Source organism: Sceloporus undulatus, chromosome 5 (genome assembly GCF_019175285.1).
Source record: "Sceloporus undulatus isolate JIND9_A2432 ecotype Alabama chromosome 5, SceUnd_v1.1, whole genome shotgun sequence".
Lineage (NCBI taxonomy): Eukaryota > Metazoa > Chordata > Lepidosauria > Squamata > Phrynosomatidae > Sceloporus > Sceloporus undulatus.
In genome coordinates this window covers 39,840,211-39,867,854 of record NC_056526.1, presented here as the reverse complement: position 1 = coordinate 39,867,854, position 27,644 = coordinate 39,840,211, and the positions used below count along the sequence as shown (strand labels likewise).

The 27,644-nt window shown below is 39.8% G+C and overlaps 1 protein-coding gene across 1 annotated transcript in view; it reads left to right on the top strand.

The window, feature by feature from the left end:
• The first annotated feature begins 606 nt into the window (after nucleotides 1–606).
• UBN2 (ubinuclein 2) overlaps nucleotides 607–27,644 on the top strand; it is a 44,751-nt gene continuing 17,713 nt past the window's right edge. Inside the window, exons 1-13 of the mRNA XM_042467946.1 lie at nucleotides 607–1,264; nucleotides 9,773–9,865; nucleotides 11,961–12,062; nucleotides 14,445–14,582; nucleotides 16,970–17,082; nucleotides 17,773–18,265; nucleotides 19,150–19,220; nucleotides 20,188–20,317; nucleotides 21,843–21,961; nucleotides 25,613–25,726; nucleotides 26,960–27,103; nucleotides 27,280–27,330; nucleotides 27,458–27,518. Of these exons, the coding sequence (XP_042323880.1) occupies nucleotides 803–1,264; nucleotides 9,773–9,865; nucleotides 11,961–12,062; nucleotides 14,445–14,582; nucleotides 16,970–17,082; nucleotides 17,773–18,265; nucleotides 19,150–19,220; nucleotides 20,188–20,317; nucleotides 21,843–21,961; nucleotides 25,613–25,726; nucleotides 26,960–27,103; nucleotides 27,280–27,330; nucleotides 27,458–27,518 (2,091 nt within the window). The 5' untranslated portion in view covers nucleotides 607–802. The remainder of the gene's footprint in view (nucleotides 1,265–9,772; nucleotides 9,866–11,960; nucleotides 12,063–14,444; nucleotides 14,583–16,969; nucleotides 17,083–17,772; nucleotides 18,266–19,149; nucleotides 19,221–20,187; nucleotides 20,318–21,842; nucleotides 21,962–25,612; nucleotides 25,727–26,959; nucleotides 27,104–27,279; nucleotides 27,331–27,457; nucleotides 27,519–27,644) is intronic.

Below are 27,644 nucleotides of genomic sequence, written 5' to 3'. Positions count from 1 at the left end.
TTCATACTGAGTAAAAAGTTTGCTGAAACATGTTTAATGGTGGAATGGGTTTATTTCCAGCAATTCTACTGCAGCTTTATGTCCTTAGAATGTACCATAAAGGTAAATGTTACATCATACATACCAGTAAAAATACAGATGTCTTCAGAAAAAGTGAAGTCTTTAAGAGATTTTTTGGACTTCAGCTCCCAGAAGCCTAAGCAATGTTGGCCCATGGTCAGGGATTCTGGGAAATGAAGTCCACAATTCCCTTTAAAGAGCACAGTTTGGGGAACCACTGAATTATAGCCTACCTCCTGTTGCATTGTGGGATTTGCAGTCTAAAGAGGGATCATTTAGAATCCTCAGTCAGAGAGTTCCTAGGCGTCACTGAACCACAAGCCCCAGAAGGCAGCCAGAGCAGTAAAAGGTAAAGAGCCGGACTCTTCCGCTTTCCTCCTATGTCCCACCCTTCCCCTTTAATAAAGAACCCGGCTGTGGCTCCGCGTGCCCGTCTCCACGGCAACCGAGAGTGAGGCTCCGCCTCTTTCGACGCGGTGACGTCCCCGAACCCTTAGCAATAACAATCGTGACGTGAGGCGGCGGCGGCGCGTCGTCCGTAGTGCGCATGCGCGGTCTAGTGGCCTGCTTCTATTTACGTGGGGGGAGTTCCAAGATGGCGGCGACGATGAGGAGAGTAGTAGCCGAAGCAGCAGCGAGGGGAAGCTAGTGAGGGAAGGAGGGAGGCAACCCCGAGGAGGGACCGGAAGGAGGAGCCGGGGCCGGGTCACCGGGGAAGGGCCGGAGGAAGGGCCTGCGGAGGATGGCGGAGCCTCGCCGGGTGCCGTTCATCAGCCTGTCACCCCTGAGGCGCCGAGAAGGCGAGGCTCCGGAGCCCGGAGCGGGGCGCGAGGCCCTCAGGTCGCTGCCTCAGGAGCAGAGCAAGGCAGAGGCCACGGCGGCGGCGGCGGCGCCTGCGCCCTTCGAGCCCTGCCCTCGGACGGAGAGCAGCCGCCCCGAGCAGACGCCGAAGCCGCTGCCGCTGCTGCCCCCGGTGCTCCTGCCACCTCAGCGGGAGCCTCCCAGGCCGGAGCCGCCGCCGCCGCCGCCTCCTCCTCCTCCTCCGCCTCAGCCTCCTGGGGAGAACCGGCCAGAGGCCTCCTCGTCGCCGCCCTCCCCTTCGCCCCGCAGGACGGTCCGCCTGGAGCTGGTGCTGAAGGACCCCACCGAGGAGAGCTGCGTGGAGTTCAGCTACCCCGAGTTGCTGTCCTCTGGGGAGCCCCGGGTACGGGACCTGCTCAGCCTCCTCCTTCCTCCTCATCTTAGGAAAGGGAAGAGGTTTGCCTCAAGGGACATCCCGAGAGTCAGGGAGCTGGAAGACACCCCAAGGCCCCCTCCAGCCATGCAGGAACTCACCCTCAGAGCACAGTTGACCATAGATGTGAAATGGGTTGGAAGAGGCCGCAAGGGCCACCCAGTCCAGCCCCATTCAGGGACTCACATTCAAAGCTGCCCCTGTGACAGATGGCCATCCAGCCTCTGCTTAAAGACCTCCAGGGAAGGAGACCCCACTACACTCAGAGGAAAGAGTGTCTTCCACTGTCAAACAGCCCTTACTCTCAGGAAGTTCCTCTAATGTTGAGGTGGAACCTCTTTTCCTGGAGCTTGCATCCATTATTCTGTGTCTTATTCTTTGGAGCAGCAGAAAACAAGCTTGCTCCATCCTCAGTGTGGCACCCTTTCAAATACAGTACTTAAGCAGAGCTATCCAGCCCAAGCCCCTTCTGCCATGCAGGAACTCCCAATCAAAGCACTCCCTGTAACAGATGGCCATCCAGCCTCTGTTTAAAAACCTCCAAAGAAGGAGACTTCACCACCATCAGGAAGTGTCTTCGCTGTTCTTCTTCTCCCCCCACCCCTCCGTCTTGATTTGTGTCTTCTCACTCCTGGCCCCTGTGGCTGGTCTTCTTTAGTGCTTTGTGGAAGAAAGGAGTGAGGAGGAAGCAACAGTAAAAAAGCCTTTTGTTGTTGTTGTTGTGTGTCTTCAAGTCATTTGCGGCTTATGGCGACCCTAAACTGAACCTATTACCGGGGTTTCTTGGCAAGTTTTGTTCTGAGGCGATGGGCCATTGCCGCCATCTGAGGCTGAGAGATTGTGACATGTCCAAGGTCACCCAGTGGGTTTACATGGCTAAGCAGGGATTTGAACCCTAGTCTCCAGAGTCCTAGTCCAGTGCTCAAACCGCTCTGGCTGTACTTGGAGATAAAACCCTAATCCCTACTAGAGGATGATCCAGTCAAGTGATGAAAATCAAAATACAAAATAAGAGAAGAATTCACTTTGTAGTTCTGTCTATTTGTATTGGGGGGGGGGAGATGATAAGGGCAGAAGAGGGAGTACTTGATTTTGGTTTTCAGTATATGTCTTTAGAAATATACTTCCCCTTCAGTGGTAGAATCCAAAGACATTGCCATGTTAGTCTGGAAAATCAGTATGCAGAGGGATCTTGTAGCACCTTTGAGACTAACAGAAAGAAAGAAGTTGGTAGTACTGTATGAGCTTTTGTAGACTTGAGGCTGCTTCCTCAGATTGTATTCCACAATCTTTATAGCCATGTCCCATGGGGTTATCTGCATGGTTCCTTCATTTAATGCACTTTGCAGAGGTTTGTGCTCCCTGTGGTCCGCATGAGGAGGAGTGGGGATCATTGCAAAACTGGATCTGTTGCACACTTTTGTAGACAGTGTTCACTACATGCCAGATTGGTCAGGATTGCAGGAAGCTGTTTTGTGCTTTGGATAGTTGAGAGCAACCCACTTTGTCAGATTTAGTTGTAAGCAGATACCATATTGAACATGGCTTCAGAGGAAGGAAGTCAACATACAGTGAAATTATTAGATTACAGCGATTACATGGTTTATTTGATTTATACGCCCCTTTTCTCCATACAGGATCTGATGCTTTAATCTTTACTTTAAAAACTTTTGCTTTTAACATTAGAGCATTGATTCAGTTCATATATACTTTTGCTATTATAGTAAAAGGTTTTATTATTTTATTCTGCAAGAGGTTGATAGCACTGAAGATTATTAGACCTGTAATAAAGAGAACAGATTTTCTCAGTTTTTCATGTAAAAGGTAGGAGGGGAAAGTTGTTATATTTAATTCTGTGAAATAGGATGATTTGGAGAGATCTTTTGGTCTGGCTGTGCTTCCTTGCACTGTATCACAAATAGTCTGGAGGAAAGACTTCAGAGTAGATGGTGGCCAGTGGGATAAGTTGCAGCTAATATTGGCAGGATCATGATCTTGAATTGTCTGCATGGACACCATAATTATTTTAATCTCAAATAAATCAAACTAAATAGGAATGGTAGCATCACTAACTTCTAAACAGAGAAGGGTTACAGTAACTCACTGATTATGCTGATTATACTTTGCCTGGATAAAAGTACTGTAAATGCACAGTATTTTTGTCCTGGTAAAGATATTGCCATATTTGTTATGAGGACAAATGTAACTTTGGTTATTTAAATAAGTAATCATACATATGTGATCCACATTGTAGATATCTGTATAATCCACAGAGGTGTATTTTAACTGCTGACTCTGATGGTCCTCTGAGGAGATGAGTGAATACAGTATTGAGCTCTAGAAGTGATGGTACAGTCTATTCCACAAAATAAAAGGGCTTCTGCTGAGTGGGTCAGAGCCATTCTCAATCTACATTCCACTTTTATGTTGTTGTGAAACCAAGAGTTATTACTTTGAGCCACTTGGCTCACAGGAAAATCATCATGCAAAAAAAGTAAAGTCCAAGATCTTCTGAACTATGGGCATGTCCTTTAGTGGCAAAGAGAAGACTGGATTGTATGCCTTGAATGAATAGACTTCTGTGAATGATGCAAGCAGTCTATTGTTAGTGGTTGGTTGTATTCAGGAAGTGTAGCTCTATGTCTGCGCTGTAGCATTGGTGTACACTATTTGCCGACTGAAGGTGTGTTCACACAGTTTGCTGCAACTATTACTGAGATTAGCCTATATTGTCTGCAACACTAAAAATTAAATAAGACTCCTTTTCTGTTTCTTTTTTGCAGTTTATTCTCCTTTACATGGGTATCAAGGGTGATATTGCATAGCCTAGTTGTATTTCAAACCAGTATTAAGTTTCATCCCATCAACAGCAGTACTTTTCCACAGTGGTAGGATTGAACTCTCCCTGGAAACTAAACTAAACTGAGACTGTCATACTTGGGACATATCATGCGGAGGCATTTCATTAGAAAAGGAAATATTATTATTATTATTATTATTATTATTATTATTATTATTATTAACCTTTATTTATAAAGCACTGTAAGTTTACACAGCGCTGTACATAATAATAATGCTTGGTAAGGTAGAAAGCAGCAGGAAAAGAGGAAGACCTCATTACAAATGGAGATGCTCAATCAAGGAAGCCACCACCTTGAATCTGCAAGACTTGAGCAGGTTTAGTTTTGCAGTTATAACCATATACATTTGAAGTCTACTTTCATAATGCAGCATTACAGTAAAGCATTTGTGCTGTTGTGTATTTCCCCTAGCGTTCTTTTCTAGAATGCATATTGACTTAAATGTTGTGAGATTTTAAAAACAAGAAACAGTGTAAAGTGATGCAAACAGTGGCTGTTCTTGGAGCTAGATGTAGCCATACACAGGAATGAACGAATACTACATTTTGTAGATCATGGCCATACATGATAATTAATTTTCTGTTCATTTTGTGACTATATTAAATAAATGAGAATGGTTAACAAAAGAAACTAGGTGAATTTGAAAGGGATGACAGAAATATAGCCGTATATTCCTGAATAATTACAGTACTTCTGTGCAGCTATACTGTCTTCCACAACACTGGAAGGTAAAGTAAAGAGACACTCAGGAATCAGTGTGTAGTGTCCTACAATGCTGATAATGCTGCTAGAGCCAATGACTGTGACTCAGGCTGTTAAAAGGCTTTTGTGGAATGGCTCCATGTGACATTTGGTTATCATGAGCTATTTCTTTAAAATAACATTCTGTATTGAAATTAGGTTAACAGTTTTGTTAAATATAAAGTGGTGCTACTATTTTGCATTTATCAATGTGACTGTTGAAAAGGGAGAACACTTATGACATCTAATAGCAGTCATCGTTGTAAAATTAGATTATTCAGTTTTATCCTCATAGCAGCTCTGTGCTCATTCAGATATTGCAGTAAGCAGTTGTGGGGATATGGCAGAGAACTCAGGCTTCTGTGTGTCTCCTGTTGCTTTCTTCCCCGGATTGGGAGAAGGAGATGAAAATATTTTACTTCCATTTTTTATTAATTGTAGCTTGTTTTTTCTGAGATTGGCAAACTGTGATTAATTTGAAACAAGTAAAATTTAAACCATGGGTTATGAAGCTGTCTTATCTTAATAGACGACAGTTACAAATTGTCCAGCACCTTAGGGAATAAATTCAACTTATGGAAGCTGAGGTTAATTAAAAAACAAAACAAAATGACAACTTCTGTTCTTGTGCTCACACAGGAGGAGGGAAGGAAAAGGTGGCGCATGAAGTCCAAGATTCTTGTGGCTTGATAAACTGGCCCATTATAGAGGATAAGAGAATGACTGATCCAGGTGATAACAGAATGCAGAAACATAGCCATGTTAGTCCGGAATATCAGTATGCAAAGAGATCTTGTAGCACCTTTGAGGCTAACTTTGCAAAAGAAGTTGTAGCATAAATACTCGTAGACTTGGTCTACTTCCTCAGACCAAGTCTACAAAAGCTTATGCAACAACCTTTTTTCACACAGTCCCAAAGGTGCTATAAGATCTTTTTGCCTAGGTGACAGTAAGTTATAGAAATTTGAATGCGGGCCTTCATGGACCAAGTCCAACATGCTTATCTGGTACATCACAACAGTGTTCTCTTTGTGTATGCACATACACAACAGGTTCACAGTGTGTTCAGTGTAGTCTTGCAAATAAAAATTCGGGGTTCAAATAAAAATCCAGGGAAGAGAAGCATCTGGGCTTCTTTTACTATGTTCTGCTATACTGTACATGTATTTTCCTCTTCATGGAGAGTAGTCTGCCTTTGTTGTTTTGTGACTATAGTGGAAATTGCTGACTTTTGTCTTGCTGAACTCTTCCCATAAGACCTAGCCTTATTCTATGAATTCAGCCTCTATCCATATGTGATTCCAGCTTCTCTCTAACTCGGTCACTGTCCTGTTCACATTACAAAGATAGCAGCAGCTACATTGAATGTCCCAAATCTGTGTTGATCCTGTTGCATGCCAAATGTTACTTGCCATGCTCCAGAGACTTATGAAAACCATTAGTCTTTAACATACTCTTTATCTTGAAAATATTCTGTAGTTCAGCATTAATCTTTTTATATTGTTTTCCTTGATGCTGCTGACTTATGACAAAAAAGCAGATTAGTGTTTGCATAATTCTGTGTCCTATGCTTATGGGGAGTTTCCTTACAGCTGCTCTCTTAGCATTATGATGATGTGCAATATACAATGTAACCTTCCATCTTGCAGTCAGTGATGGAACTTAATATAGTCCCCAAGACTACTCCCAAGACCTGTCCGATCTATAAAGAAACCTTTCACAGTTTGATTTAAAGAGCAAACTTTTTCTTTCTTTTTTCCACTTAGGATGTATGTAACTTGAATGAAAGTTTTAAAGCCAGAATTTGGCTGTTTTAAAAATGTCATACCCTGGAGTAAAATACAAGTAAAGCAACATAGTTTTTCATGGATTTTTCGGGCTATAAAGCAACATTTCTGTAACTTTTGTTGATGTCTTGGAAGGAGCATAAAGTTGAAGAAAGTTATCTTAAATGCCCGTATGTCAAAAGATAATAGATGACAACATGATAAATTGGTTACCATTTGGAATAGTGAAAAGATGATTAAAAGTGAATTTAGGTTGCATTCCTATACCTTTTTTATATGTGAACCAGCCACATTAAAGGTGATGGTGTGTCTGAGTGGAAGTGTTTAAGACTAGGCTGTTAAATGCAAGTTTTCAGTGAACAGTACATTAAACTCTTCACTGCAATGTAATTTTTGCCTATTCTACAACTTATAATCAGCACTTTAAAAACTCTGTAATCTTTAGATCTAACTTTTAGCCTTATGACATTTAATCAAAGTAATTCTCATTGCTTTGTGCAAAGAATGGGAGCCTGAGCACAGCCTCTGTAATAATGCTATGGAGTGTGAACATGGAGTTGCATTCTTTTCTATGATTCTCCTGCCAATAGACCGATGCAGTGTTTAGAAATCTTGTGTAGGAAGCCAGGATGCATATTTACAGAGTCTCTGCATAACTCTGATGTGTGTGTGCATGCGTATGTGCACATGCTCACATAAGAGTGTGTGCTGCAGCAGATACATAAGTTCTTGTTCATTTGTTGTCAGAGATTGTTGTTTTTGTATATTAGTCACTTAGATAACTTTTGCCAAGGTTGCACCTCCATTACAGGGGGAAATATTTATTTTGATTTATACCATGCCTTTTAACCAAAAAAGTAAGTCTCTTTCAAAAACGTTGATTCAAAAACTATTAAATCCAGCACAGAGAAAATTCACAGCAACTTGCCAGTGAATTATACTTTGGGCTCAAGTTGGTAAGGTGAAATATGATCCCAGCCCACATAAAACCTCTGTTGCTAGCATCAGAACTAAACATGATCAACTGTGTGTTGCAGGCTAGTTCTGCTTCTGGTAATAGACAGTTTCTCCACTCTACGAAGTGACATGACTTGGTATGTATAAGCATTTATTAGATGAAATGATCTTTTGCTGCACTATACAGGCCTTCACATTGACAATGCCCTGTCCTCTTTTCAGGTCCTTATTTGTTTCTGTTTGTGTTTATATGTTCTTTTGGAATGTTGAAGTGTGCATGTTTCTTGTCCTAAAAAGTGAAAAATGGTTACCTGCAGAATACTACCATTCCCACAAGTATTATCTAGAGGCTGAGTATGTTCTTATAATTTTGATTCCTAATTTGTTTTCCTTTGAAGACTTAGACAGATCACCTAAGAAAACAGGAATCCAGATTTTTCTAGAAATACAACACATTGGTATTTTTTGTTTTTGTTGTTAACCACTTCGAGTCTATCTCAACTCATGGAAATCGTGTGGATGGACCATCTCTTTGACTCCCTATCCCTCACTACTCTGCTTAGTTTCTGCAGATTCATGCCTGTAACCTCCTTAATAGAGTCCATCCATCTGGCATGCGGTCTTCCTCTCTTTCTACTTCCCTCCACTTTTCCTAGTATTATTGTCTTTTCTAATGAGTCATGCCTTCTCATGATGTAGCCAAAGTACAGCCGTCTCAATTTGATCATCTTGGCTTCCAGGGAGATTTCAACCTTGATCTGTTCTAGGACCCATTTGTTTGATTTTTTTTGGCTGTCCATGGTTTCCTAAGCACTCTTCTCCAGAACCACATCTTAAAAGAGTTGATTTTTTTCTGCCTCATTTCTTTACTTTCCAGCTGTCACATCCATATACGGTGATGGGGAATACAGCGCCTTGGATGATTCTAACTTTAGTGCTCAAGGTGTATTTCTTTGGTCTTTAGGACCTTGCCTAGTTCTTTCATACCTGACCTTTTCATTGCTTGTCTTCTTATTTCTTGACTGCAGTCACCGTTCTGATCAGTGTTTGATCCTAAGTATGGGAATTCTTTTACTATTTTGATTTCCACATTGTCTGGGTTGAATTTATGTATGTCTTCTATGGTCATTATTTTTGTTTTCTTTATGTTCACCATTAAGCCCACCTTTACACTTTCATACAAATGGTCAAGAATTACATAGTTTATTTTATGGACAGAGTGAAACGTTTTGCTGCCTTGACTTATAGTTAAGTTACTTTGGATTTTAGATGGCAGATATTTTCTTGGTTTTGGTAGGCTGCAAATCATTAAAGGGCATAATGTAGTTTGTAAGCATGTTCAACTATAATTTAGCACAGAGGTGGACAGGAGCCAATAGGAATATAGAAGCTGTGTTATGAGTGAGATCATTGGTCCATCTAGCCCAGAATTGTCAAATTTGACTGGCAGTAGCCATGTGAGATTTCTGATATGCCTGGCATTCCCTGATGGTTTCTCAGATCTAGTAGTATATCTCTGGGTGATTTCTGACTCCTACTAGTTTAACAGTAAGAAAAATTAATGACTTCTTACACCTAAATTAAGCTTCTGATATAAATAATTTTTTTGAGGAAAACCAGTCGCAGACTTCTGTGCTGAAGTACTAAGTTCAGTGGTGTTAAAAACAAATTCTTCTGCACAGATTGTGCTATATAGCACCCTGTTTTTTAATTCCAAACGTATGTCTTCTGTATCTTACAGCTGGTGGATTTCGGTTTCCAGTAAAAAGTAAAAACAAAAAGGAAAAAAAAAACATTTTCATTGCCCTGAGCATTTAACTACTCATAAAATTACTGATTTTGCTTTCTCTCAATACACTGTGAACATTCTAAATTGGGAAGGGCATTTAATTGTGCTAATGCCCTGACCAGAAAGAGACAGAATACAAGAACACCTCTTAATGATACCATTACCTTTAAAATAAATCATAGTATTGGTCTATTAGACATTAAACCAAATTTATTTAAAAATTTAGTTTGGTCCTCAATGAAGCTATTTTCCATGCTGTGTAATGATACCATGACTTCTTTCTCCATTTTTTATTACACGTCTGAATGCTGAAAATGATTTTTGGTTATTTTTTCCCGTTAAGAAAAAGTCACCTGTCACTGAAAACCCATTTAATGATGAAGAACGGGAGAGGCATGAAGTGGAAATGCTGGCTAAGACATTTGAAACAAAATATGTAAGTAAATAGATCTGCTATAATCACTAACCGATCTCCTATAATGTACTATAATTACTGAATACCCTCACAGATGAACACCAGGACACATGTGGCCAAGAATGTGGTCAAGATAGCAAATGTTACTGTGAGGAAGAACAGACAGGCCTGGAGAGGCTGTAACAGTTTGCTTTTGCCTGAGCCTTCTGGAGAGGGCAAGTTTCTGCTGTCTTCTCTCCTCTCTTCCCTGCTGAGTTAACTGAATCCAAACTATTTTTGTACTTTTGACTCAGTTTACAGCAATTGAAATAAGCCAAGGACAAAGGGTGAAAGTGGGAAGAGAAGAGAAAAATTGGGACATTTAAAGGTATCTGGAAAAGTGCGATGACACGGGATTAATCGGGACTGTCCCTAACAAATTGAGACAGTTGGAAAGTGTGTTACTGGTACTGTAAACATGGATTTTGATATTTTATAGCTTTTATGCCCAGTACATTCAGAGGAATCAGCTGTCTTTAACTTCTGCTTTAAATTAGTTTCTGGTAACACAACGTCCACATTATCACAAAAACTAGGATTATGGCAAATTCTCATTTTCTGATAAGAAGTATTGATTCTGTAGCCAGGAATCCACCAGAAACTAAAAGCTTAGTGCTAAATCCAGACCCTTGCTTCCGACTTGTCTCATCCAAATGATCCCCAAATCATCCTGGCTTCAGATTCTAGATTGTTACAGAAAAGGCCAACTCACACCCAAAACAGACAGGTTTTAGAAAAGGCTACTTTAAATGACACACGCCACCAACCCATTTGGAAGCCAGCCCAAACCTGGACCCCAAAAGAGCAGATCTTTTCCACTCCTTGCTGCCTTTTGGAACCACGGCAGTGGTTGGCATCAGGACAGCGGCATGTGGTTGCTGCGGTCCTGTGGCAATCTGGGTGGGAGTAGCCTCTGGCCACTACTTCCTGCCCATCTGTTCCGCCCCAGAGAGTACCAATTCATAGAAAAATACTTAAGAATTTTCCTCTTGGTAAACTTGGGTATTAAAGCTGCCCTTACTGGTACGAGTAACCAAAGTGGAAGCATTTGAGTAGCAACTGTATCCATATGCTATCATGCAAGTGGTAATTCTGGATTCTCTAGAATTTTATTTTATGTGAATGTGCCCAGTGATTACAAAATAATATTGTGAAGAAGTTTGGCCACATTTCTTCTACTTTGTGTGTAGAAAGAGGGTCCAGAGAAATACCTCATAAAACTCCAGTACTCCTCTGGTCTTATGCATATTGCTGTTGGTCTGGAAGTATTGTGATCTGATGGCCCAGTTATAGCAAATTTTCTCCATTGACATTCTAAACTATGGTATTTCCTCCTTCCCTGCCTCCAATCCACATGTTATTTGCACAGTTACTGAGAGATAATATGCATGAAGATCTAGAGAAAAAAAAGGCCACCACATAATTCAAAGGGAGGCAGTAGGCGGCCATAACTTGTTTTGACTGGCCCATTGGTTGCATTGCACGTATCAGAACAACTGTATGCCTGATGTGCAGGTCTGATAAAATTTATTGTCAGCAACATCTGGGAGACCCTAGGTTAAGAAAGGCTGATCTAGAGCATTACCACTATCATGAACACAAGATGATCAAATAACTCTACTTAGTAGAATTTTATGGCTGAATTGATTCAGTCCTACCATGATGATTTGTCATATTGTTTAATCTATTTTATCCCAACTTGTTTTAATATTGCTTCATAAATCCTGTCGTGAATTGCTGATTCTCTGGATAGACAAGGAGGAGCACGCCACAAAAAAACACAGGGTGTTCCCCAGGCAGGAATCCAAGGTTTTCAGTGCAACTGCCAACTGTTATTAAATAGCTAAATTGTGTCCAGTTATAATAATAATAATAATATTTATTTATATACCGCCCTATGGCAAACCAATCCGGGCGGTTGACAACAGTAATTGTTATGCTACTTTATCATAATAATTTTGAAGTCAAGTCAAAAGTTTTGCCCTTGATCTTTTGTTCTGTGTGCCTATTTTTTTTTACTTTATAGTACTATGGTTAGAACTCTGAAATGTTATAAATTACAGATCTTTTGTTCTAGGGTGGAAAGACTCACAAGCATCGAAAAGATCGTCTTCAAGATCTGATAGACATAGGCTATGGCTATGATGAAACTGATCCTTTTATTGATAATTCAGAGGCTGTGAGTAAATCTTGTTAATAATAAATAAATAAATAAATAAATTATATTCTGCCCAATCAACAAGGAATCCAGGTGGCTAACAACAGTGGAAGTACAATAACAATACAATAAAAAACAAACTAATTTCTTCCCAGCCATATAAAGCAAACAATAACAATAAGCAATATCAATACAGTGGCAATCAATAGGAAAACATAAGAACGTTACAAATCAAACAAGGTTAATAGAAAATCCTTTCCCCAACCCCTCAGCACAGGTCCACATCAAAACAATATTAAGCAAATTAAATGTAAACATAACATAATACCTGATAGAAAAAACCATAAAAATAGCAATTATGATATGTCAAAACCATAATCCATATAACATAATAAACATCAAAACTGCAATTTATCACAATTAATAAAAAACAATTATGACAGATCAAAGTTCAAAAGAGGTAAAAACAGTTTCCACGACCGCCTGCCAGGAGCCATCCGAGCGAGGGACCGATGGAATGGGTGGGGGGAGAGCACAAGCAGAGGTTTTGAGGCTTCTGCCAGGCCATTCCCCCAGGAGTTATATTTGTATCCCTTTCTCTTCTGCCAGTTCAAAACAGTATAAGGTTGGCCCTCCGTTTTCACAAGGATCTGTTCCAGATCTCCCACAAAAATGGAGGCTTGTGCATATTCAAACCTCATAGGCTTGAATAGAGAGCACCCCTATGTGCATGACCCCGGGGTGTGCGCACCAGGCGCGCGAGCATAGGAAATAACATAGGTCACCCCTCCACAGGTATTGAAGGCCGTGGATCTGAGATCCACAAGGTAGGAGGAGCCACTGCACATTGAATTCCCATTTGGTTTCATTCCAGATGCTAGCCAGTGCAGATGCCTTCATGTTAGAGATGGAACTATATCAGATAATCTTCACAGTGTTGTTTTAAACAATCCATCCTGGAGAGAGGGGAAATTCCTTTCGTCAGCCCCCACACTAGTAACAGTAAGCATAATAATAGTAATAATAATAATAATAATAATAATAATATAAAATTTATTTATATCCCGCCTCTCTACAAAATGCAATCAAGGTGGCTTACAAGATTAAAATATACAAACCAAACCCTCAACCCACTCACCCCCCTTAAAATACAATGAAACAATGTAGAATTTAAACATAAAACATATTTTTTAAAAAAATATCAAGCCTGCTTGAGCCCATTCTTCAAGAGGCTAGTACCTTGGTGATTAGGAGGGTGAAGTTTCAGTGTGGCTTCTGGGCTTTGAAATAGTTTGTCCACAGAAATCAGAAGTTGTTCTTTGTCTGGTTTTTGGAAGAACTGCAGACTCTTTTCATTTTAGCTTGTATGTGGCTGATATTATTTGGCATGTTGTGCTGCATTTGGTTCACATTTATTGTGATAGTTTTTATTCTACATGTGGGTTTGTATCATGCATGTGAAGAAAAAAATAATTAAGACATCTATATTTATCTGTGAACCACTTTAACTTTTGGAAAAAGTAACATATGATGTTCTATAATACAGGATCAATCTCCCTTAGCCAAAATTCTGAAATGTTATAATACCCAAAACTTTTGGAGTTACAACACAAGTAGCATAATATGTACATTTGTGAGGCTGGAGAGGGATGTGAGACTGGAGATAGACATGAATTCATGACCAGGTATGTCACTGCCACTGCTTCAAAGGAGATTTCCTGTATAGTAATTACATACTTTGTATAAAATAAAATAGTGTAGTATTTGCAGAGAGACATGAGAAATGGAACACTGCAGAGAGACATGGCTGGAGAGAGACATTATGAGATTTCTAAAAACCTGTTTTTTAATAAACATGAAAAATAGAGTGATTGGCTGGTTTCAGTAGCAAGAGAAGATAGTGGGCGGCAGATTGGAGGAGGTAAGCAAGATGGTGGGTGATAGAACCCAGAAGGAATGGCCTCTGCAGCAATGGCAGCCTGTGCATTGATGGACAGCCCAAAATCCAAGTTGCTTTCTCCAACCATGTTTCTTTGCAGCCCACAAATACTGTATCATTTTATTTTATATAAGGGATGTGATTACAGGAGATCTCCATAGAGCCCTCCAGCCACTCGCTTTTGTCTTCGAGGCAGTGGTGGTGGCAGCACTCCTGGTTATTCAGTCTCAAGACAGAAGCGGGAGGCTATGTTATTGCATTATCTTTATCCACTTGTTTTTCAGATTTGCTTGTTTTTTGCATAATGCCAGCAGCTCCCCCCCCCCCCCAATTGGCCTGGTGGAATTAGCATTTTTGGTTGGCTTAATATCCTGTTTACTGCTTTGCAGGATAGCAAATACATTATTTTATATTAATAAAATGATAACCATCTCTTAGCCTCAATCTTTGATTTCTCTTCTCAGTATGATGAATTGGTTCCTGCATCTTTGACTACTAAATATGGAGGGTTTTATATAAACACTGGAACTCTGCAGTTCCGCCAAGCATCCGACTCTGAAGAGGAAGACTTTTCAGGAGGCAAAAAGCACAGACCACCTAAAGTGAGTAATCAAGCTTTCTCTGGAAAAATGTTTATAAATGTGTGGCAGGTTTACTTTAAAGGATGTAAAGCACATCACTAATTAAGCAATACTCCAGTCATCATATAAGAGTAAAAAATGTTCATAACATGAACCGTTGTGTGTGTATGTGTGTAAATTAATTGGCCATCTCTACATTCCTGGGGAAAGCAACTATGTGGAGACCAATGGACATTTTTTTCTCAGACTCCCCTACAGTCCACCACCACCTCCCACACACACCAGCAAGTCCAAATACTTCTGTTTTCCTCTGTAGACCTTCTTAGAATGATGACAAAAAGAGAAGGCACATCTCTTCCTGTTGGCATTTTGAAAGTAACTGCAGAATAAAGCAAGTATTTATTCTGCATACTTTCTCAAAATCATGAATGGAAGTGAAGGTGCCTCTTTATTCATCTCTCTATTGAGAGTGACTGCAGGAGAAAACAGATATTTTGAGGTAATATTAGATTCTGGGGTAATTGTAGGGGTGGGGTATTTTCACATACTGTATTTTATGCATTTTGAAGTGATTCTGAATAATTTTAAGGCAAAAACAACCTGGAAATTGTGCCTTTTAAAATATTTTTTGCAAGGGAGGCTTTGGGTGGTGGGGGCTTCAGGAGCTAGAGAAGGGTAGTTCAGGGGCCACATTTTGCCTACCCCTGCTGTTTATTTTTACTATCTTAAACCTGGTGCACAGATGATAGAAATATGCTTTAGTTAGCATAAACAGTTGCTTCTACTGATTCATTATATTGGTCCATATAAGGGAGGAATAACAGCCCACCACAGACCTGCACAACTTGGCAAGGAGGTAGGGGCCAAAATTAAAATAGGCCAAACTATTTCAGGCCTCAAATAGGTTTTTAGCAATTCACTTTCCAAGTAAAGGTATAATTAATGAATAAACAGTTGTAATCATTAATTAATAATGATTAATTATTATTATTAATAATAAATAGATGAAGAATTATTATTATTAATTCCATTCCCATCCTCTTTTTTCTGGCTTTCTCCTGAGGAGAAGGCCAAGTGCCAGAAAAGCCATGAGGGACAAATGTTCCCACTTCCTCCACTGCCTGGTTCTTTCCTGGGAGAAACCTGGCTGCAGAGGAGGCTCAGGATGTCCCCACTTTTCCTCTTCCTTTACAACTTGGCCTTCTCCTCAGAAGAAAGGCCAGCTGTGGAGGAGCCTTAGAAGGCACCTGTTCACCTTTCCTTCTCCTCCAAAACCCAGTTCTTTCCCGGGAGAAAGCTGGACGGCAGAGGAGCCTTGAGAGGTAAGTGTTTGCCTGACCTCATCCTCCTTCACAGCCCGTCTCTTTCCTGGGAGAAAGCCAGGCGGTGGAGGAGCTTTGAAGTCATTGCAGGGTGCCCAAAATCCTTTGACGGTGCAAGTGGCCTGTGGGCCCTATGTTGTGCAGGTCTGGCCCACCAGATGTTGTTCAAATGCAGTTTCCAGTAATCTCAGGCCACATACCCAGTGGTGAGGAATGCTGAGTTGCAATCTAACAACATTTGGAAGGATACATACTTCTCATAATTACTACTCTTGATGGCAGGGGTCTTTTACATATGCTCCCCGAGATCATTTTTATCAGAGAATCCAGGAGTTAAACCCAGAATCTTACGTATGCAAAGGACAGCCGTTACACCTTGCCACTTGAGCTTAATAGCAGTGATGGTTAAAAGGAGAGAAGGCAGTCAGTTTCTCAGGTATGCAGGACCACATTGTTTAGATCTTTATAGGTCAAGATCAACACTTTGAATTGTGAATGAAGATGATAATAAGTTGGTACAAATGCTGCAGCACTTGTATAACACATCATCAGCCAGCAAACTGTGCCTAACAATTTCTCAAATGATAGCTAGTAAAATGTAGAAAGGGGATAGAAGACAGATGAGGAATATCTGATATCATCTGGCCTCAGAGGGAGAGAAAGACTGGCCATCTCCATCAGGCCTGGCCTAAAGTAAGAAGAAGAACCCTCCCTCCAGTCCATCTGCCATGGTCCAGGCCTCAGAGGGAGAGAAGAACCGCTGGACATTCCTCTTACCAACTGCAATTCCCTTCTCCTTTTGTGTCATGTCTTTTTTAGATTATAAGCCTGAGGACAGGGAAATGTCTAATTAACTATTGGTAAGCCACTCTGAGAGGCTTTCTGGCTGAAGAACGGGGTATAAATAAATAAACCCTGCTTGTAAGGCGTCAAATGAATTTTGCTGATCAAAACAAATATCACATTAGATGAACCATGATATGATCCTGCAAGATGACTGTTACATTCTTAGTTCTATGATGAAGTATTATTTCATGGTTGAAGTTCTTACCATCCCTTTTCTCCACCCACCCTGCCAACTATTAGGTGGCTAAACTGAAGGATGAAGAGGACCATGGCATGAAGAAACGCAAACGAAAAGATGAAGAATCAGATAAGGACAAAAAGCCTCGGAAAATGAAAGTTTCTAAGCAACTAGGGTAAGTTTTTAAATTCTTATTTCTCAGAGACTCACCTGTTGTAAATGAGTCAAGAGCAAATACTGAATTATTACTATTACAACGTTCATGTGAAACTGTTGTATTTATTTAAATAAAATTACAGTTGGCTGTCCATATCCAGAGATTTTTTATCCATGGACTCAACAACAGCTTGAAAATATTTTAAAAATATATAAATTTCAAAAGGCAAACCTTGATTTTGCCATTTTATATAAAGGACACCATTTTACTATACCATTTTATATAATGAGACTTAATTATCCATAGATTTTGGCATCCACGGGGGTCCAGGAACTAAACCTCAATGGTCACCCAGTGGTGTCCCTACCCCTGGTATCACCTAGTGTAGAAAGGGGCTGTTGGGGGGAGTGGGTCTTTTCTTTTGCTGCACCGGTACCGGCCTCCTTAAGAGACCGGCACCACTGTACCGAAGACAGGAAGGCACTACTCAGCCTTTTCCTTTGCTGCAGCAATGCCATCCTTCTAATGAGGAGACTGGCGGTGGCACAGCAAAGGCCGGAGGAGACCGCTTGGTTCTTCTCATCCCGCAGGAGGAGGACCAGAACAGGTGCCATCCCTCTTCCAGGGTGTCACTGTGTGGACCGCACTCCCAAGTTGGACAGATTTAATTTAATTCAGCCCAACTGTTTTGTTTTGTTTTGTTCACAGGGTAATGGCCTTAAATTCACACAAGTCAGAAAAGAAGAAGAAAAAGCTGTACAAGGATTCTTTTTCTCTAGCTGCTATGATCCGGAAATTTCAGAAAGAAAAAGAAGCGTTTAAGAAGAAAGATGATGATCCTAATCCCACAGCATCTACTTCTATACCTAATAAGCTCACTGCTGCCCCCATCACAGGTGAAAATGATGTGTCTGACTTGAATCTTAGCATCGCAGATCCAGTTCTCTCAATTTTTGGCAGCACAAATGAACGTGAACTCCTACAGGATGCTGAAAGTGCCCTGGAGATGCTGGGAGACATTGACTTTGATAACTTTCTTGATGGTACCTCCAATGGTAGCCCAGTGTCTGAGCCATCAGGGGAGAATGGAAGTGCCACACAGCCCTCCCAAAACTCTGAGATCCTGACACTGAAACAGGTGCCTGTCCTCCCAGATGGTCTGCCAGCACAACTGGAAAAGCGTGTTGAAGACCTTAGAGTTGTAAGTGTAAAGAGTGTTGTAGTTATGCTGTCTGTTGTGAAGAACTATTGCAACCCAAATTGTTAGATATAAAGCCAGCAGTTTTTTTGTTTGTTTGTTTTTTGTAGTTAAGGGTTACAGTGGATACATTATAGGCAAAGCCGATTTGATGCTATTCACTTCCACTTTGTTAACACACTTTGAGTTGAATATGCAAATATGGTACCTCCAAAATTATTTATATTTCTTACAAGAGGCTAAAAAAAAGCAGATCCTAAAAATTATTGTTGGTTATCTATTATGGATGGACATAGAGATATCAACTTGCCTTGAAATACTCAGATGTTCCAAAAATAAGCAGTATTTTGCTTCTTATCTGTGTGGCACATACGTTTCAGGGAACATATTGATATACTTCACTATGCAGTAAATTTCTTTACCAGTTCATATTTTAATCTACTTGCAGTAGTCCCTGTATAGAGAAGGTGAAAATATACTTGGTAGTCTTAGCTTTGTTGCTTCACTGAAGTTTCAACCACCTCAGGTCACAATTGCCATTTTATACAGTTGAGAAACCTAGAAGTGTTTTAAAATAAAATAAACAAGGATTTGTAGATACTTTTGTATTAAATTGCATCAAGTGGATCATAGTTCTCGTACACTAGGCCAGCATTCAGTAAACCACATGTGGAAATTGTTTTAGAAGACAAAGTAAAAATGGTATCATTCTGTATTAAACAGTTGGCACACCATAAATGCTAGTAGTTTTCTATGCACTGTTATGGTCATGTTTTACAATTACAAGTCAATAAAGAGTAACTCAGTGGTGGATATATAAATTATGGATCACAGGAACATTGGAAGTTTGAAGTGTGCTAAAAGTATCTGGTTTTTATTGTTGCTAGGCTGCCAAGCTCTTTGATGAAGAAGGCAGAAAGAAATTCTTCACACAGGACATGAATAATATCTTGCTTGAGTAAGTGCTCATCTTGTTTTGGAGAAGTATGTTAAGCTTAGGGAGATGACGACTGCCCTTAGCCATTTCTAGCCAATCAAGCAGGCTGCATTCTTTATATGGTTCATAAAAAAGTTTATTAGAAATGTTCATTTGCTGAAGACATTTCAAACCAAAAAGGAAGAATACAATAGGCAAGAATTCTTGTGTATATATGGTCCAAAACACACTGAAGAAATAATCCAGTTTGAAACCACTTTAACTGCCTGGGCTCAATGCTAGAAAATTATGGGAACTGTAGTTTTGTGAGACATTTAGCCTTCTCTGTCAAAGAATTCCGGTGCCACAATAAACTACAGCTGCCAAGATTCCCTAGTACTGAGCCAGGGCAGTTAAAGCGATCTCAAACTGGATTATTTCTGCAGTGTGTTTTGAACCTTTGTTGTATGGTTTTGCTCTTATTTGAATTTTAAGATATCTCATATGTCTATATTTCTATGTTATTGATTAACACATTAAATAAGCTAGTTGTAGTGAATTTATTATGCTATAGTTTATATACTGGCATAAGAAAATATATCTCTGCACTTACAGGCTACAATCTTAATTTTGTTCACAATGGGGAGGAAGTACAGTGCATGAGGATAGAGATGTAGTACATAACAACAGTTGAGGATTAGTTACAATTTATATTGCAGCTGGATCAATAAGAACAAGATATGAAAACAGTGGTATGCCAGTGTAATTCCTCCTCCATCCACCCATTCTAAAAGTATTTATCTATTTTGACTATACAGCCAGGGCCTGAGAGATGAGTGCAGCCAACACTTTCTCCTGATCCAGTTAGATTTTTCATACAGAAAAATGGAAATTTTAACGTAGTACTTCTCTGTTTCACTAAAATGTTAAGTACTCATTAGATGGTCAGTAAGCAGAAGTCTTGTTTAGCTGTTTCTCATTCATTTTGAATGTGTTTTCTATTTGTCAGTATTGAGTTACAGTTACAGGAATTGAATCCTGCAATCCGCAATGGAGTATACTCTCACCTTGAGGCTTTTGTGCCATGCAATAAGGACACACTGATAAAGCGTTTGAAGAAACTGCACCTCAATTTACAGGTAAAAGTGCCTGCAGCAGATGCATATTAAAAGATGGGTTAGAGCAAGTTCCCTATGGAATTAAGCCCTCAAGGCCCAATACTAATGTTCTTTCTTCAAGTTTCTGCTGCTGCTGTAACAAGGCTATATATGAAAATACTTTCTAAACTATTCTACTTCAAATAGAAATTAGATCATCTTAGAATAATTAAGTTGGAAGAAATCATAAAACGGTCATCAAGTCCAGTCCCTTGACAGTGCAATAATCAATAACTAAAGCATCCCTGAAGGGTAGCCATCTAACCTTTGCTTAAAAATCTTCAACTATGGAGAGTCCATCACCTTTCAGGGTAGTCTTTTCCTACTGCCATAAAAATGTTCTTCCTGGTATTTTTGTCAGAATCTCCTTTCTTGTAATTTGAATCCAAGAAAACAGATTTCCTAAATCTTCCGTATTACAATCTTTCAGATTTTTATACAAACCAAATGATACACTTTAAGCTTTCCTAGTATAATGTAAGGTGCAGGTAAGTATTTGGAGACTTACAGTGTTGTTTTGATAATATTTATGATCTCTTTTGAATTGTTTCTCTATTATTTGTTGTTATTCTTGTTTGCCCTTACATTGCTTCCAACTTATGGTGACCCTAAGACAAACCTATCATACAGTTTTCTTGGCAAGATTTATTCATAGGAGGTTCTGCCAATGAAACTGAGAAATTATAACTTATTCCATGTCACCCTGTGGGTTACCATGGCTGAGCAGGGGATTCAATACCTGATCTTCCGAAGTCCTAATCCAGCAAATTCATAGAATCATAGAATTGTAGAGTTGGAAGAAACCAGAAGGGCCACCCAGTCCAACCCCCTGCCATGCAGGAAATCTCAGTCAAAGCATCCCCGACAGATGGCCATCCAGCCTCTGCTTAAAGATCTCCAAGGAGGGAGACCCCACCACTCTCCGAGGGAGTGTGTTCCACTGTTGAACAGCCCTTACTGTCAGGAAGTTCCTCCTAATGTTGAGGTGGAATCTCTTTTTCTGGAGTTTGCATCCATTGTTCCGGGTCCTGTTTTCTGGAGCAGAAGAAAACAAGCTAGCTCCCTCCTCAATATGACATCCTTTCAAATATTTAAACAGAGCTATCATATCACTTCTTAACCTTCTTTTCTCCAGGCTAAAATTGCTACAGTACAGTAGCTCTCTCTTCTTTCTTCTTGCATGTATTTTAGTGTGTGTGGCTTTTTTGCTGCTTGGAAAGGTAGAATATATCATACATAACTTGTCTTCCCAAACAAACCCTGAGAGCTATAGGTTTGTTAGAGGAAAATGTTAAGAAGTGCCACTGTATTAGGCTACTTTATTCTAGATGAAGAAGAAAAATCTAATTTGATACCATGACTACTATAGGTTGTTTCAGAAGCTACAATATAATTGAGGTTATCAGTGAGAGGTGGTTCAGTGAAAGGAGAAACTGGGCATCCTCTGAAAAGCGGTTCCTAAATCTATACTGTTTGCATCACTGTTTTAATAACTGTGTCTTTTCAGGATGACCGTTTGAAGGAACCATTGCAAAAATTGAAATTGGCTGTCAGTTGTGTCATGCCTGAACAACTATTCAAATACCAGGAAGACTGCCAGGCACACAGTCAAGCCAGGAATGCCAAGTATGTACATAGGCCAAGTAGGATGTATTTTGCTAATGTGAAAGATTTGTAGAGTAAAGTGCAGCTATGAAAATAAGGAGGCGCACAATTACTGCCCTCTGTACCTTTGTGTGGTTGCTTTTTGGGGGATGACTGACAGAAAAAGAGGGTATAAGAGTTAAGAGACAATGTACTGTTGCATTCTTCAAGTATATGGACACATTTATCTTCTTGTTTCTCCATCACTTTTTGAAAACATCTGAGGAAGTAGACCGAAGTCTATGAAAGCTCATGCTGCCAACTACTTCCTTTCAGTTAGTCTCAAAGGTTCCACAAGATCTCTCTACATACTGATTCCCCTTATAAGGTTCCAGTGTATCTCTTAGATCCCTGCCTCCTTCCTGTGGCCAACGTCCTGCAACCCCTTCTCTCAAAACTCTGTCCCTTTTTTAGCCTTCTAGCAGCTTGTCATGAGATTATGCATTTTTAAAAAAAGTACTGTGGTATCTGGAAGGTTTCTTTTAAAAATCACTGCATAATCTAATTTATTAGATTCCAAGTTCTTGGAAGATCTGAATTGTGAAAGCAGGCCATACTTAGAGAGAGACAAATGTGTTTAGATATATTAAATCTACAGTTTGGGAATACTCTTCCTCTGATTAATTCCCGTACCAGAGCATATTTGAACGATAGCATTTATTTTTGTTGATTAGAGTTTATTTTTAGTAACTAGGATTCACAGGGAATGCTGTGAATATAGCATATCTTGATTTCATTTGATAAGGCTTTTGACAAGGTCCCCGTTGATATTCTTGCAAACAAGCTTGTAAAATGTGGGCTAGACAATGCAACTGTTAGGTGAATTTGTAATTGGTTGACCAGCCAAACCCAAAGGATGCTCAGTAATGGCTCCTCTTCATCTTGGAGAGAAGTGACCAGTGAGGTGCTAGAGCATTCTGTCCTGGGCCCAGTGCTATTCAACATCTTTATCAACAACTTGGATGAAAGGATAGAGGGCATGCTTATCAAATTTGCAGATGACACCAAATTAGGAGGAGTAGCTAATGCCTTAGAGGAGAGGATCAAAATTCAAAATGAACTTAATAGATTAGAAAGCTGGTTTATAATTAACAAAATTAATTTCCCAGGGAGAAAAGTAAGATACTACACTTATGCAGCAAAAATGAAATGCACAGATGTAGGTTGGGGAACACCTGGCTTATATGTAAAAGGGATGAAAGAGTCTTAGTAGACCACAAGTTGAGCATGAGTCATCAGTGTGATGGGGCAGCTAAAAATCCAATGCGATTCTAGGCTACATCAATAGAAGTATAGTCTAGTTGAAGGAAAATAATAGTGCCACTCTATTCTGCTTTAGTCAGGCCTCACCTGGAATATTGTGTCAAGTTCTGGGCACCACAATTCTAAGAGCATGTTGACAAGCTGGAGTATGCCCAGAGACCAAAATGGTGAAGGGTTTACGAAACTATGCCCTATAAAGAAAGACTTAGGGAACTGGGCATGTTTAGTCTGGAGAAGAGAAGATTAAGAGGGGATATGATAGCCCTCTTTAAATGTTTGAAGGGGTTTCATATTGAGGCTGGAGCAAGCTTGTTTTCTGCTGCTGTAGTGATTAGGACCCAGAGCAATGGATGGAAACTACACATTTAAACATTAGGAAGAACTTCCTGACAGTAATAGCTGTTTGACAGTGGAATATGATATTGCCTTGGAGTGGTGGACTCTCCTTCTTTGGAGGTCTTTAAACAGGATGGATGGCCATCTGTCAGGGATGCTTTGCTGTAGAATTCCTGCATGGCAGGGGGGTTGGACTGGGTGGCCCTTCTGGTCTCTTCCAACTATGATTCTATTATTCTGCTTCTATTTTTTGTCATAATTAATAGCCTATTTTTAGCTCTTGGCTCTTCCTTCTTTCTGAAGGTAGGGAAAGCTCAAAATTAAATTCTCCCATACTTAAGACAAGCACTTTACTAATCCAGTATTAGACTCAGAGCCTTAATTATACTTGTGATTTTGAAAATTGCTGATACTTTTATTTGTGCCCTTATCAAAACTTCTGCAAAGAATGGATAAAAAGCCAATACTGAAAGGAAAGCATGCATTTTTTGTATCAGTACAAACTAGTAGTTAAAAAAACAGAATTGGGAGTAAAACAGGGTTTCATCACTAAGCCCAATTTGGACATTAAAGTTCCCTATCACAAAGTAAGCTGAAGTAAATTGTGACTCTAGGTTTACTATATAGTTTTCTAAATTATCTAATTCTTGTTTGAAGTCATAATGGTTATTATAAGTTTATCCTATATTTGTAATGATTGAGACTCCCAGTTCAAGATACCTTGGATCTGCAGGGCATCTTTATTTGTGCAGTTTTCTATCATCAAAGTCCAATAGATCACAGCCCACTTTTAACTAAAAATTCTTAACTTTAGAAGCATTCAGGGTTGAAAGTGAAACGATTTTGAGCAATTGCTCACTTTCCCATTTATGTGGGAAAATACGTGGGAGCATGGAATAGCAGCTATTAGTGAATTAAATACTTTTCCCCCCAGTTTTTGAATGAATATTTTTCATCTCAGCTCTCTTCTGATTACTGTAATTAGCAGCAGTTCACAGAACATTCTTAACAGCAGGCTAAGTACTGTATTAGGTTTTTTTAAAAAGCCTCTTCTGGTGTCATTTCACTCTGTGTTTTTCCTCTGTGCATTCCTGCAATCTTATGATAGTGTGGCTGTGTTTTAAAAAGTGTTGCAGTTGTACCAGAAAATCTTTGCTACAAATTGGCATGTCTTTTGCTTAACCTTTCCCAGCCTTGAGTTCTTGAGTTGTATAGCCTGGGTTCACCAAGGCATGTCACAACCTAATTAGAGCCTGAGTTGCAGGAAGGCTGAGTAAGGTGAAGTTGGATTTTTAGAGTCCTTTATCTTTTCCAGCACTGTAACTAGTTGCCACAATTATTGTTATAAGTAGCTAAATAGGCAGCCCATTCTGCATGGTGTCATGGGCCATTTCATTAGAAATATTGTAACCATCTCCATTTTCAGGAGGCATTTCTGTTTCCAGCCTGTGTAAAACTGCTACTGTATATAGTTGATGCCCTCCATTTTTGTAAAATGTTGTGCACAGATGCAGCTTTTGGCTGACCAGTGTATTACATTTTTATTTTGTTTTATTTTGCATTGTTATTGATGATGTGAGGATGCAGCACCACCTCACAAGTTATTGGTTAACCAATGTGGGTGGGACAGCACCCAGACTTTGAAGAAAATCAGAGTACATATTTACAAGTAATCATCCATGCAGTTTCACAATCCAGATCTTGGCTGCTGAAGGTGAATCTTGTACCTTTCATAGTGGTACTTTTCATGGTGTTTCCAAATGAACCGAGAAAGTGTGTAAGACATGCACAGATACAGTATTTCCTTTTGAAGAGAGGAGCTATAAGCATTAAGACTCTAGCTAGAGTTCTGGAATGTGTCTGGAGTTTGCATTTTGCAGGCAAAGAACCCATATGTGATACTGCACAAACAGCAACATAAGCATCACTTACAAGTAAGCAACTTGTATATTATCTTTCTTGTAGGAAATTAATGATGGGGAAGTAAGTACACTTCTATTCTTGCCTCCAAAATAATTCTTGTTTTTGTTGCAGAATGCAAGCAGAAGATGAGAAGGACAAGAATGGCTCTGAGGAAGATGATGATGAAAAGCCAGGAAAGAGGATTGCAGGACCAAGAAAGAAATTCCACTGGGATGAGACAGTGAGGTGTGATACTGCTGTCCCGTAGAATACTTTTTTTAATTATTGCAGGATAGTCTAATGTAACAAGGGCTACAGAGTGCCAGTTTTAACTCTTTCCAGCTATTGGTGGACTGCGGCCATTTTTCCATTGAAAAAAAACCAAAGTAAAAAGATCATTGTCTATGTGAGAAGAAGCTGCTCACCTCTTAATGTCTCTGGGTGGCCATGGAGGGAAGAGTAGAGAGAAGAGGCAGGGGCACTCTCCTCTTCCCAATATGCCTTACTTGCTTGCAAGAATCCTGGAAGCAAAGACACTGAGGGGTGGGGCACTGGTCAGGAAAACTATTCACAATTAACCCCTTCAGTGTCTTTGCGTCAGGATCTCTAGGAGCAAGCAAGGCATTTTGAGCAGAGCTGGCAGCTTTATGCCTGCTCCTCCTCCTCCAGTAATAGACAGGGGAGATACTCCTTGAATTCTCAATGGAGAAAGAAAAGGAGGGGATGCAGCAGAAAGGAGTAGCAAACAGGTTTTTGCCAAATTCATTGGCAAGTCAGAGAAATAAAAAACTGACCAATTAAAATTATTCTTTTTAGGAGAACACTAGGAAAGATTGGGAGAAACCCAGAAGCTGCACGAGTGGGTTTGGAGGACTTCAAGCAGGCTGCACATTTTGTATCCTGTATGAGCTGTAACCTGCTGTAGATTATAACTGATAATGAAAGGATTGATGTTTCTGTGTTTGTTTGTTTTCTTGGCATCTACTCAAAGCCTGTGTAAGGCAGGCTTTGAGTAGAATCAAAACATGTGAGGATATAACATTAACATAATTTTAGCTAAAAAATGCTAACCCAAGATGCAGGATGATTTTTCACTAGGCTAACTCAGATGTATGAAGTGTCTTTCTATACTTGCCTTCTCTCCCCACTGAACAGTGCCTACTGTTTTGTCATCCTAATTCTGGAGTTTGGATCTACTATTTGAAAGATTCTTGAACAATGTGGAAGTACACCAGAGTCATAGAGGAAAAAAGCAATGTTACAATTGTCAAAGACTATGCATTTACATAGTATAGAATACTATGTTAGTTGCTTAAAAACTACAGTAGAATGACTTTCCTGAAGAACCTTCTTAATAACTGGCCTTATGAATCAGAACTACAGCACATTATTTACCTGATGAGAAAGATGGAAGATGCACATTAACAACTTTGGACACTGATGACTGTTTTGCTTCATCCTTTCTGTTTTTTCCAACAGGGCTTTGCTATGTAACCTTATCAAAATAAAACTTGGATGTTATGAGTTGGAGCCAAATAAAACCCAGTCTGCAGAAGATTACCTCAAGACCTTTATGGAGACAGAGGTGAAGCCACTTTGGCCAAAAGGCTGGATGCAAGCTAGGTATGGTTCCTGCTGAAATAAAATATTAGTTTTTCAAGCTTCAGTATGATTTCTGAGCAAAATGTTCCAGCCTGTGATAGTTAATTGAATTATCTGAATTTAGGTCTGATGAAATCACTGATAGGTTTCCCTTTGTTATCTTTCATCAAGTAGCATTTTTCCATCTCTCTTTACAGGATGCTGTTTAAAGAAAGCCGAAGTGTTCATAATCACCTCACCTCTGCTCCGTGAGTATAACATCAATACTACCTGCTTCTCTTTTGATTTATCTCAAGTTCCCTAATAGTGTATATCTTATAATATCACAGTACTTTGGATTGGTACAATAGCTGTTACTGTTTTTTTCTGTTCAAGACAATATCTTGCATTTACTATACCAGTGGCTTCAGTGATCCTGAACCCATTTTGTTTATTTGTAATAGGTTTCCTTGAGTGAAATACATTGCATGACATTATACTTCAGTGTGAAATAGCAGAGGACTTCTCCAGACGTAATTGGCTTTATAATCCTAGAGTTTGATTTATAATGCTCATACAGGCC